Source organism: Corapipo altera, unplaced genomic scaffold, assembly GCF_003945725.1.
Source record: "Corapipo altera isolate COAL_440 unplaced genomic scaffold, ASM394572v1 68, whole genome shotgun sequence".
Classification (NCBI taxonomy): Eukaryota; Metazoa; Chordata; class Aves; order Passeriformes; family Pipridae; genus Corapipo; species Corapipo altera.
In genome coordinates, this window is record NW_020884919.1 from 6,508,823 (window position 1) to 6,521,848 (window position 13,026).

General features: G+C 40.7%; 1 protein-coding gene across 13 annotated transcripts in view; it reads right to left on the reverse strand.

Moving 5' to 3' along the window:
* Positions 1-13,026, reverse strand: part of R3HDM1 (R3H domain containing 1) — a 77,239-nt gene that overhangs the window by 1,741 nt on the left and 62,472 nt on the right. For 8 of the 13 annotated variants that reach the window (XM_027656179.1, XM_027656176.1, XM_027656177.1 and 5 more), the window contains 8 exons: positions 9,628-9,782; positions 8,948-9,096; positions 6,889-6,992; positions 6,139-6,306; positions 3,179-3,348; positions 2,824-2,974; positions 1,511-1,590; positions 657-741 (listed from right to left, as the gene is read on the reverse strand). In XM_027656179.1, coding sequence (XP_027511980.1) covers positions 657-741; positions 1,511-1,590; positions 2,824-2,974; positions 3,179-3,348; positions 6,139-6,306; positions 6,889-6,992; positions 8,948-9,096; positions 9,628-9,782 — 1,062 coding nt within the window. The remainder of the gene's footprint in view (positions 1-656; positions 742-1,510; positions 1,591-2,823; positions 2,975-3,178; positions 3,349-6,138; positions 6,307-6,888; positions 6,993-8,947; positions 9,097-9,627; positions 9,783-13,026) is intronic. The other 5 variants (XM_027656183.1, XM_027656180.1, XM_027656175.1 and 2 more) reach the window with 4 other exon arrangements.

The window sequence follows — 13,026 nt, forward strand, 5'->3', positions numbered from 1 at the left end:
ACATCAGCATGCCAAAGAAACTAGTCTGTCTTCTCTCAAATAAATCCTCTCCAGTAAATTACAGAATGTTACAGAGAAATCAATTTTTACTAACCAAGATTTGACGGGAGGTAACACCTCCAGCAAAAATTCTTTGCAGTAAAGGTATGAAGATGCTGCCAGGTTTTATTTGGATGTGTCTTTACCAATTCCAAGGAGCTAATCTGTAGATCTCCTACCATGTCCCCCAAATCCATGGGATTATTTATATTAGAAGGGGGAAAATTAAAAAAGAAATAGCACAAATAATTTGTGGTTTACGTCTGATTTCAGTTCTTATGCCAGTAAAAGGAAGCAGAGGTACCAATAATTAATATTCAATGTAACAATACAATGGAACTTAACATCCAGTAAACTGACAAACTTGCTTTTCCTTTTAGCACTCCCCAGTCCTGAACTTCTCTGGTCTTTTCTTCAGCCTTCAAAACTACACTTTTCTCATTTAATCTCCCTTTTCCCCTCTCTTCAAATCATGTCTTCCTCTCCATCCTTACATTTCCAGTGTTTGCCATGTCCATTTCTGTCCAATTTTTCTCTCCTGTGCTTTTCTTGTACCTTCCCAGCCCATGACCACAATTCATTTTTCTGCAGGACTGTGTCAGCCAGCAGTTCTGTACCTGGTTCTCCTGCCCCAAGATCTGTTGAAGCAGCCTTCTTTGCTGGTTTCTTTCCCCTGTTCCCATGTCTGTTCCCAGGTTGACACTGGAAAGATTGACACAGACGATGTTCTTTAGTGACAATGCATCAGTATCTTAAAATTTCTAGTCAGCTCAGGGAAAAGCAGTGCCAAGAGTGTCTGGAAAATGACCTGCACTACCACAGTACAGAAAAGATTTCCATGTCCAATTTTAGTTTTGTAATCCTGCAGTTGGGCACATTCAATCCTTGGCTTCAGAAGAAAGGGATGGGATAAAAAAATCCCTTTAAATCTTCTGTGTAGAAGAACCCCCATCCCAGCCACCACATCCTGAGCTGACATTGGGTAGAACTGAGCAAGGCAGAGGCAGGGGGGCTGTGTGTCTTAAAAATCAAATAAATGGCAAAACTTTTCAACTTTGCTAACACTAATATTTTGGGTTTGTTCTTATAAGAAACAAACCCACTCTTTGTTTAAAAGTGCCCACATGTATTTTTTAATTATATTTTAAATTGTTATTTGAATAAAAGAGAATCCTTTTAGTAAAGGGTCCTTTAGATTTTTGGAATTAGCCAGTGAATTGCTTAACATCAAAAAAATCCATAATCTACACTGTGCCTAAAAGCCAAACTTCAGACAAATGTTTCCACTTTTTTTTTAATACAATGAACAAGAACAATGGGAAGTATTGACACAGAATAAAAAATGATTGGAAAGCAAGCACCTTCCACTCAGTTGCTTTGCTAGTGCAATAACACATTCCCCTGTTCAGGGTGGTTATAATGGTTGTCCTAAATTTTTTCATTGTTGGCAGGAGATTGTTCTCTTTAATACCTGTTGGCTTGTTACTTGTCCTCGTAATAAAGATGGATTGTATTGCAGGGGTTGGCCAAGCAATGGGTATCTGGCATCTCCTTAAAGAGAAAGGTAATTAGAAGGGTTTTTCTGTTATATATGAAATCTTCCTCCAAGTTCCTCTTATGATGTCTGTGTTACACAGAAGAGAAAACAGAGTAACTGTGCACAAAGCTGTGTTTGGCTGGGCTCACAAACCCACACCTGGCACAAATCAGTGTCAGTCAGTCACAGACTAGTCCCAAGATGAAAAGGTACAAGCTTTCTAGTATTTAAGGATTACACTGAAAGTTTTGCTTCATTGCAGTCTTATCTAAATCCTCTCATTTCAAAACGAGCTTAGTAAGTCCAAAGCTCCCCTCAGCATGCTAATTTAGTCATTTTTGTGGTTATGTGCCTGATTAGAGCCAAGTACATTTTCACATTCCTATTTGTTGCAAGGATCCACAAAGACAATGCAATAGGAGTTTTTAGTAATCCCAGCAGATTAAGGAGCTGAGAGGTGTGCCTGGAACAGGCCTCTTGGAATTTCTACATCTGAATACAAAGCAATCACATAAAGATTATGCAGCAGATAAGACAAAGACAGACAAGAAAACAAGGGTTTCTTTATCAGTGAGGAAGACACACAGAATTTACTTTAACTTTTGTTTTTAAGTAAATCTTTGTGTAAAACAGACCCATTAATTTTGAGTTAGGGAAGTTTTTGCTCATGACAAAGGGGTTTTTTACCATTTGTTTTTTAAACATTAGCAACTATCCCATGTCAGTGGGATGTTTTCTGTTTTTCTGTTAACATGGCAGCCGAGGACTGAAGTTCTTCTACAAGGAATTGTTTCTGTCTTTGGGTGGATATGTCTGAAATACTAACAGAAGCAGCAACAGCACTAGAGTCTGTGGAGGCTCTGATCCCATCCTGTTGTTCTACAGAGCAATGAAGAATGAATGCTTGCTTAGGCAGTGGTTTGATCTCAGCTCGTGATTTACGGTTAAAACTTGAAGCTGATTTCTAGCAAACATTTTATTAACATTTTCAATGCTGAAATGGGGAATTTCACAGTATGTGAAAGCCAGTGTGTTACAGAAGCTCTCACACTAACAAGGAGATCAAACGCCTTTGAGAATATGGGGGACGGTGCCAGTGAAGTTTTCCGTGATGCCTGAGTGAATAATTTTGGCAATCCTGCTTCAATAGCAATACTGCTGAAGAGAGCAGGAAATCCCCATATAACTTGTATTTTAAAACATTCAGATAGAAAACACAGACAGATTGTATTTGACTAAAAATATACCTTGTGCAGGGACAAAAGGTCTAGAAAACTGGGACACAATAGAAAGAGGTGTTAGGGTGGGACGGATGTTCTTCATGTTCGACAGCTGAGCTGGTGCTGGTGACTGCGCCGGTGAGGTGACAGGACTACCTAGTTGAGGACTGTGCTGCAACTGGAACAAACACCACATTAGTGTTCTAAAAAGTACCTACTTGAACAAGCTAAACAGCACCTACAGCCTTCAAAGGCTGAAGTGAAGTTAAAATAGGTTTACTTTACTATTAAATGTATTCTGAGCAGATTTTAATTCTCCAAAAAGAACTTTTGAAGAACCATGCAAAGGTGCAGTTCGTGCAGATCGGGCACCAGCTCCCACCTGAGCAGCACCGTCTAAAGTGCTGAGTTCTGTGGCCTTGTGCCCCCGGGGATGGTCACAGTAGTACTTGCTGTGTTTCCTCTGCGGAGGGGACGGGTTCCGGGGCTGGGCATTGCTGGGGATGTTGAGCTGCATCATCACCACCCCCCCGCCTGGAGGGGGTGCTACTGCTGCAAGACAGGGAGCCAGAGGGTGCAGTTACTCATCACACATCCCACAGCAGGCAGGAATTCACAAAACTGGGAAGTAACACCAGCAGTGTTTGGCTAAATAAGCTGCTCAGTCCCAGAAAACTAGAGTGGTATCTCCTGTACAATTACATTTCCACTATCAAACACATCTGCAATAGTAACTTAGAGAGGGCTTCCCAGAACAAGAAGAGAGTGGAGCCACAAACTCATTGCTGAGAATATTTTAGAAAGCAATCACTCCATTCAGTAGTAGTTGGAAGTATTCAACATTCACTGCAGTTTCTGTCAGAGCAAGGTATTGCAGGATGTGATATTATGCAAAACCAAGCTTCATTTAAATTTAGAAGTTTCCTGGTTAGTTTTACATGATGCACAGCAATGCAGACTCCAAATGGTTTCTCTGCTAGGATGGCATCTGTCAGAAAGATCTGGGATCAACCTTTAGCCTGGGCTTCAGCAAGCTTACCCACCCTTACAAGTTCTCTATAGGAACACTCTCCTGGGCAGATGCTGCAAATGGATCCCACATCCTGCACCACTGGGGTACTGTGGGAGGTACAGCAATGGTAGAGTCAGGGGAGAACACCTGAACATCCAACACTGTTCCATGAGGTTTCCCACCAGGAACTGTGACAAAAGCCTGCCCAAGAGAGAAACCATCTTCCCCTTCTGGCCTGGCTGTGCCCCAGGTAATTTACAGAATGTTCCTTTTACTTGTAAATGGTTGTTTGCAGTTTCCTTCTCTGCTCTCCCCACTGCTCACAGCATTTCTCAGAAACCAGGGTTAAAACACAGGCTTTAACCATCATTTAATCACCCATCTTTAAAGCAGGAGTCTGCAATCTTCTCAATGTAACACCACTGTCACCTCTTCAGTTAGAACAGCCAGATACAGATGATAAAATGCATTCAGCTGGCAATTTTTAAAATGGTCTATTGTTTTCACTACCCCTGGGCTCCACAAAAACAGACTTCTTCAAAAACCAAACCAAACAATGTAGAATAATGAACTCATAACATTAAAACTGCACCAGCTTTTGTAAATGGTATTCAGAAATATTTATTAAATTGGTAAATGAACTATTAGTGTTTTCACATCTATACTTTCTCTTTAAAGGCCAGAAGTTCTACCCACATGTTACAGATTGCAATGGAAGCACCAGACACTTGGCCACCTTTAGCAGAGGATATAAATTTAGGAGTCCCTGCAAGAGTGAGTGCATTGTGAGTATTTCTATTTTGTTGCACAGCAGAATAAAATACAGCTCTGTTTATGACTACTACATAATCAGAATAATATATAACAACAGTTTCCAAGTGGCAAAGCCACGGACTTATGTAGTCCCTATACATAAACCTGAGATGTACCAAACAACCTACGTACACACTACATTTAACACACAAAAATGGGACTAATTTTAATATTCTATGCATATATTTATAAATACTATAAATGATAGTTATTTCCATCTTACTGGTTTATAGTACAGTATTTTATTCTGGAGCACTCCAGCACACTCTTTTGATTTTGTTCTGTGAGAATGGAACACCCCACAAAAATGCTCCTGTCTTTTGAAACCTTTTCCATTTCTAGAGCACCATTTCTAAAAATGTGTCACAATCTGAAATGCAATTTAAACTGCAAAAGAAAACTTCGTGTATCCAGAAAATCTTGTTCTTTCTACTGCTTGTAGTTCCACAGCCTTTCAGTAAGTGGGAATAAATGGAATTCTTTTCCTAAACAGTTATCCTGACAACATGAAGTGTCCTACAACAAATAAGTCAGTTTGTAGATGCTTTATCACCCGTCAAATCCCATGGGAAGGGAAACCCAGAAGAAATCCTTCAAAGCCTTGCCAGATTTACAGCCTGGTCCTCTGTAACACAACTCTGCTCCTTGTCTGTACCTCCTCAGTGTCCCTCCCTCAGTGGCCTTGATCCAGCACCTCAGTGTAACTGAAAAGCATGTTTTTCTTTATTCTCTCAGAATTTATTCTCCCTCCCTCATAGAGGGCTTCCCCTTTCCTCAAACTTCTTTAAATCACAGTTTAGCAGGTCTGAACCAGGCCATTAAAACTGCACAAAACCTGCACTTCCAGGATAGATTAGGAGGGCAGAAAAAAACAAACTAGTGCAAGGCCCAGTTTGGATATTCTGAAATTATAACATTCCAGAATTAAAGCCAAGCAAACCTGAAGCAAAATGGAAACAAAATCAAAGCTGCCCATGAACTATATAATACACTGCTAATCCAGCTATCTGGCCACTTAACTGCATGTTATCTATTTACTCACAGACAGATTCTAAAAATATCTTAAAAGATAATGTTTGTAAGACACACCACATCTGTAGCAGAATCTGGGTGACTGACCTAGGGTGGCTGGACATTAACATTTATAAAGGTTACATGGATTGACAAGTCCTATGTCACCAGTGTTTTCGAACACACTGAGGCTGCTACTTACACCCCTTCTAGAGATTACCCAAGTATTTGTAGATCCAAACCTTCTGAACCTGTTCTAAGTGCTTTGCTAAGTGACATTTACCTGCTGAAGGCTGCTCCAGGCTGGCTATTGTTTCACTTTAGTTCCAAGTTGTCATTTTAGAAGTTACAATAATAACAATTCAGATGAAGAATTACAAAAGAACTTCAGAGCTGGCCCTGGAGTTGCAGTTGTTGCAGCAGTTCTAGCAGTTAGCCATGAAATCTGATCATTTACAGCAGGTTCTAGACAGAATGGCTTAGATGAAAACCCCAATAAAATATACCTTTTTTTGGCTGCATGATGGACAGAGCAGTGGGTGAACTTTTACATGATGAGGGTGGAGACACTATGCTGTAGTGCACAAGGGAAGCAGCCTGTTGTGGCTTTGACTTGGATGAAGGTGGCAATAATGTAGGAGGTGATGGCTTCTGACTTGAGTGGTTGCTATAAACTATGGAAGTAAAAGCAGTAAATAAGGCTACCATAAAAACAGAACACCCCACACAGCTTCCAAGTACTTTTAGCTTTTCAGCAGGTCAAAAAGCGACCTCTCCTCTGTCCAAAACCAGAACACAGTTTGCAAACTCTCCTCAGGACCTCTTAAGAAAATCACCACTCCTGCTTTGTTAGTGAAATCTAGAATGTGCTTGAGTAGAAGAGCTGAGTAACTGCACTGCTGCCCAAATGGACCTTGCTCCTTCTGTCAAATGCAAACCCAAAGCTCAAAATTCTCAGACCCATCTGGCTATTCAGGAAAGGATGAAAGTCATTCTGCTGACATGCAGTTCCCAGCTCTGTCCCAACTCACAAGTGGCCATACAAGGCACTGTGATGTGCCTTGAGAGATTTCAGTCATAAACAAGTCGAGATGTCAAATCAACCTGCCTCAGGTTAAAATGGAAAATAAATTCAGATGTGGAGCAAAGGAGGCAAGAGAATAGAGCAGTTAATTGTAAATCAAACCCTAAATAGCAAAGATCTAGTCACACAGCACAGTAACAACAGACATTGTTTTAAGCTTTATTCCCCCAACCTGCACACTGCTGTCCTTGGAGCTGCTGGGAGTTGCATGGTGATGTTGTTCTAGGAAACTGTATCTGCTCCGATCCAGGAGGCTGCAAATATCCTACTGATGAACTGCAATAATAAAAAAAGAACATGACTAACAGGCATTTATGCCCCACTCATTTATTTAATCACGACTGCTGCATCTGCTGTCTCCACGTACTGCAAGTCACTGAGATTTGTTAATTTTAAATCAATACTTCCACCTACCCCTGAATCTGCTCATTCTTCAGAAGACTGAAGTTTCACACCTGCTCCTTGGGAAAAACATGCCCTACCTACACTGAGAAGCTGTACTAATTCACCTATTTTGATACACTATTTTTGTGTCCATAGCACCAGATCAGCATAAAGACATGGAGAAGAATAATAAAAAGACAACTTTTTCCTCAGTTCACCAGAATTTGGGATGCAGTCTCTCAGCTGCAGGATGGCCCCACAGAGCTGAGGCAGCTGATCAGCAACCAATCCACACAGCCCAGAGAAGGGATTGACTTTCCATGGCTTTTCTGAACGGGGTGTGGGAAAAAGAAGATGATTCAAAGGGATAAACAACCATTCAGTTGTTTGTAACATGTAGGACAGGGATAACTTTAACAGTTTATTTATGTCACGCATTTTTTCAGGGTATTCACGAAAAACAGGTAATTAACAGACATAGTGAGATTCTATCATACCACAAACTGCTCGGCCAGAACATCAGGTTTGTGGACTACAGTCAGAATGGTGCCTATAGAATCCTGTACTAACAGAAAAATTTTCTGAGAAAAAAAAATTCCTTCAAATTCTGGGAAAAAAGTAGGTTTAATTCTCTTGGACTTGCCATTTTTACCTCAATTTTCACAAGTTTGTCCCATCCTTTGTCCCACAGTTCAACTATATAATATTAATTTAAGGATGCCCTTCCATTAAAGCAGACAAAACCCACTGAAAACTAACACAGCTTCTCATCTGCCCATTGATCCTATTTTTCAGTAGTGGCCTGTAGGTTTGGCACTTTCAGCTCTAGCAGAACAGCATCCTGCTTTCCTTGTCAGTGCTGCAGCAGAACTATTCTGAGGAAAGCAGGATGCTGTCATTAGTTGCTTGTCTGCTCTGAATTCCTAATAAATGTTTCCCTGTTCAAAAGAGAGGGACATTCTAACTGACACAAAAGATCAAGCACCAAAACTTACTTCAAAAAAGTCTGGGATTATGCCTACCTGTGACTTCGCTGAACCTCAAATAGAACTACAGAAAAGGATTAAAACCCTTCAGATAGAAGGAAAGAGAATTCCCATTTCAGTAGCTGAAGGCATGAGGCAATGACACAAATACTACTGAAGTCTCTGCACTCACAAAAAGATGAAACAAGCTCCACACTGCTGCTGCTTGTTTAAAAGCTGCCAGGTATTTTTAAATGCTGCACATTTCTAAGTTCAAAAAACTAGAGAAAGAAAAATTTGTAGCAAGTACAAAGCCTAATTAATTCTTTTAGGTCTGTGCCTGTCTGTTCTCACACACTCAGACTGTGTTGGGAACAAACATGGATATGCAGGGAGGGCTGTACGTGGAGGTAAAAAAAAAGAAAAAAGGTTATTTGTCAAACAAAAGCCAAGCATAGGAAAAAGTTTCTATACTTGTTTCATTCTGGGATTCAAATTCTTTTTTCTCTACACATTATTAAAGTAGTGTCCTTGACTAACCCAGCAAATATGGACAGTCAAATATTACTGCAAAAGGCATCGCTGCTGAACACGAGGGGCTTCAGGGGGAAGAGAAGGAATGCAGAAAATTCAAGAGGTGGAACTGCAGTGAAGTATTGCTGAAAGTGATACAGACAATGTTTTCCAGTCCTGCAAGTCTGTCACAATTACAGCACTACTGGTTGTTTCAGTTAATTGCATAAGAGCAAAAATCAATAGACAGAGTGTCTAAGTCTGCCTTTAAAACACGTTTTGATATCTGCAGGACTAAAAGCAGATCCTGGCAGTGCTACAAAGCCTTTAAACATGGTTATTGAGAAACCTGGTATCAGTTCAACTCACCTTAAATTATTCTGTTGACCTGATGGAATGACACTGTAGTAAACTGGCATTCCTGTGGTGGGCAATCCTTGATTGGACTGACTGGGAATTATGACAGGCTGCTGATATGTCTGCTGGGGCACTGCTTGGGAACCTTGAGGCACCGAAACCTGCAATGGGAAACGCACTCAGATCTTCTCCTGCAGACAAGGTTCCTTTCTGCCTCCTGACCATCCTAGCTGATACAAGAATTAAAAAAAACCACACACCCAGAAACTGAAAGAACTTCTGGAATTCTCTAAATCCAGAAGACTAGTGACAACACTAGTTGAAATAACAGTGGTTTATTAAAAAAAACACCCCTTCTTCTCCAAAAATGGAAATGTTGGCTCCAAGGGACTCCATCAATTAACAAGAGATTTTCTCTACAAAAGAAAGTGGGGTGGTGGGGAAGGAAATCTTATAAGATTTTCTTCCCCACCCTTTGAATTTAACAGCAACTAACACAGCACTTGGCTTTAAAAAGGACTAGAATTTGTATCTTGTGACAGATGTTTTTCTCACTTCAGTTGTGGGTTTGTGTTGTTTAATTTCTGTCCCCTGCTTGCAGCTTTCTGCCATTTACAAAGCAAAGCTCTAGAGAAACACAAACACTCAAACACAGGGCAGAGTGACTGGAAAGTCATGATTACATCACCCACCTGATAAGATGGCACTGAAGGATATGGAACAATCACACCTTGAATTTGATTCCCAACGTTGTTGTGTTGGCCACTGACTAGATTTTGATTCTGAGACTGCTGAACTCCAACTAAACCCTGGTAGCTTTGCTGCTGGTTGGGCAAAATCTGGTAACCTGAAATTATACATTTGAATCTTACTTTGAAATAGTGAACACATTTTACATACAGTTGTCTATGTGAAAATATGTGTAGCATTTTCCAATGGCTTGTTAAATCCAGCAACTTCATAACAGTTGAACTTCTCATGCATATAAAAGAAGCCAACATTAAAATTAATAATTTATTCACTTGGATTCAGCATGAAATCCTATAATACTGTTGGCAGTGCTGCTCCCACATGCGTGCAGGATTTATTTGCACTGGAGTTACATGCATTAACACCTCCAAAGCACTTGAACAAAGCATGCTAGACAATATCAACCCAATCCATTGTCTATTACGAACAAGGCCATTCCAGGCACATCAGTTTTGAAATTCCAGCTGTGCCAAGTTCAGCTGGTGCCTCAGGTGCCCAGGGGTCAGAACATCTTGGCTGCGATTCAAAACTGAATCCGACTTCAGGAATGTTTGTGTAAGGCCTGTGTGCAAATCTTTTTCAAGGGGGCAATTTCTACTGCAATCCGTGATGCTGAAACCAACTGGGAGCTGAGAAAAATCTTCCAGGTAGAAGCCACATTGATGTACAGTGGAAGACCTCCACACTCAAAAGTTATCTTAGGGATAAAAAAAAAGATTTTCAAAATCACCCCTCTATAGTGTCTCTACAACAGTTTAGTATTGCTTAAACTGTATCCTTCAAAAAATACCTAAAAAAATCCCATCCCCCAAAACCCAAACCAAAACACCCCAAGCATGAGTGCCAAATCTGTGCATTTATTAAATCCAACCTGAGCTCCCACTTTGTTCTTTTTTAACAAAGCATATACAGGTAACTGCTCCCACGAGCAAACACATGCAGAACACAGTCCTTGCTGTCATGTTCTAATCATACAGGTGTGCACTACTTACCCTGTCAGCAAAACACTGTCAGTGTTTCTGAGACAAACCAGTTATCGCTCCAGACTAACAAAACTGGGCTTGTCAAGATGCACTGACGGCCAGAAGAGTCTGTGTTTGAGTGGGACACGTTCACAGTCTACTGACCTCGACATTCCCCATGCTCCCTACCTTGGCACAGAACTATAATAACGCAAATTTAGCTGCAAAAACTCACTTGATTTGTCTTTAAACTGTGTTAAAAGAATGGGATGGTCTATTCTGGATGTAATTCAGTCCCCACAAAACACCTTGTTGTGAACAACACCCACCAGTGTTCACTGACGACACCCACCCGGGGTACAATGAACACTGTGCACTAACAGCCTCAGCTCGCTGTCTCTACAGAAATTGCAACAAGGAACAGTAAAAGAAGACTTAATAGAATCAAATATTGCTTCAGAAAATTAAAGGGAAGAAGGTTGAGTTTGTTAAAACAACTATTCACCAGAAACACACAACACTATAAATATTTGCAGAGGACTAGACAAAACTTCAGAACAATGCATGCTTGAAGGAGGATTAGTAATTAGAATTTTTAATAACTCTTAAGTTTGAACTGCGCACAAAATCCCCTTCATATCTGTAATAAACAAAATGTTTAAATATGCTTTGTTCCAAAATGGTCCCTAAGAGCAGGAGAATGGGAAGTTGTGGTGTGTGACAGTCAATACACCTGCAGCCTAAACCCCTCATGTCCCAGAAATTGCCATGGAGCTGGGAGTAGTTTTTCAGCTTTTTCTGGCACTTCCAGAGACAGACACGATCAATTTTGCAAGCAGAGAGAACTGGAACCACACAAATTGACTGCCACGGAGCTTCCCCAGAGCATTCCAAAGAATGCTCTATTTTTAGCCTCACAATTTCACCTCTGCAGAGATGGGCTGACAGAAATGCAGCTCTCAGCACAAACCTCACACCTGCCAGAGCAGTTTGTCCCATGGCACAGAAATACCCTGAAACTGCAGGTAAAAAAAAAAAAGCATGCTGCTTAATATTTACATAATTTAAAAAATGACTGTTAATATAAGAACAGTTAATTTACAGAATATACATTTTGTGACAAACACACCAAGAGTGAGAAACAGCCTTTATTCAAGAACAGAGGAGCCAGTACAACCACTTGGTTAACAAGCTGGGAGTTCATGAGCTTTCTTACAACTGTTACAACTACAGCTACTGTTACAACTCAAATAGTTTTATCCCTGAGCCTTGAGAAGCACAAGCCAGTTGAAGTTCAGGTGATGTTCCTACAGGAATTGGAGTTCAGACTGACTTTTTAAACCCCCTGTAGTCAGGTCTCACGGTAACTGGGCTCGCATGATCATGGCAATCAGAAATGCCTTTTTCTTAAAGACAGTTTTCTTCTCCCAACATCTTTTGGGCAACCAAAGCATTTTTACTAGAAGTGAACCCCCCAAATGTTTCCCCTGAAGCCCCTTTAAAAAGGAAGGCAGGAAGCAGCTGAAAAAGAGACCGGTTCACTGTGAGAAATGTAAACCTCTCAGACAGTGTTACGGCCCCGAATCCAGCAGCTCATCAGTAAAGTCAGGCCACTACTCCACAACATTAGACCAGAAGTGGCTCCAGTTGCCAAGCTCTCCGAAGCTGTCACCTTTTATCTGAATTTGTGTTTGCAAAGCTATTTCACAGTTAGTAACCACTTTATGAGATGAATAAACAGCTTTTTTGTAATACAAGGTCTGTAACTCTCCTTTTTGACCAGGCACGTTGCTGTGTGAGCCAAGGAACGTGCTGCCCTTTGGCTCCAAAACGGCCACTGCTAATAAGCATCAGGTGCAGCTTCATGTCAAATGAATACCAACATTAATGGTTTAAAATAAATTACAGAAGTGAACTTTCGAATACACCATCTCATGAGCAGTTTTCAGAGCAGAAAGCATGCCATAGAATGGCATACAATCAGCGTAGAATGCTGATTCAAATTTGCCTATAATGCAGTAAATGAGAACCAGCAATGGCTGGACAGCAGCTTGGAGAGTTTCAGTTCAACACCAATTATGGCATTGCTGGTAAGATCCTCCTGTCTCCCATTAGTGCCAGTGAACACCAAATAACCAAACACTGAATATAGTTATAGACTGGACTACCCCTTAACTACTTCAACATGATATCCTGATGTCAGGAGTACAAGGCACACATCAAAGCAGTGAAGTCATTCTCTGCACAGCTTGTTCATTGTATTTCTTCAGGACAGAGAGAGGGAGTTGATCTGCTGACACTTTTCACCACAGGCACTGAAGTTCAGTTAAATGTAAAGGGCTAAAAACATACGAGAAAGAGACTGACTTACCCAAGAGC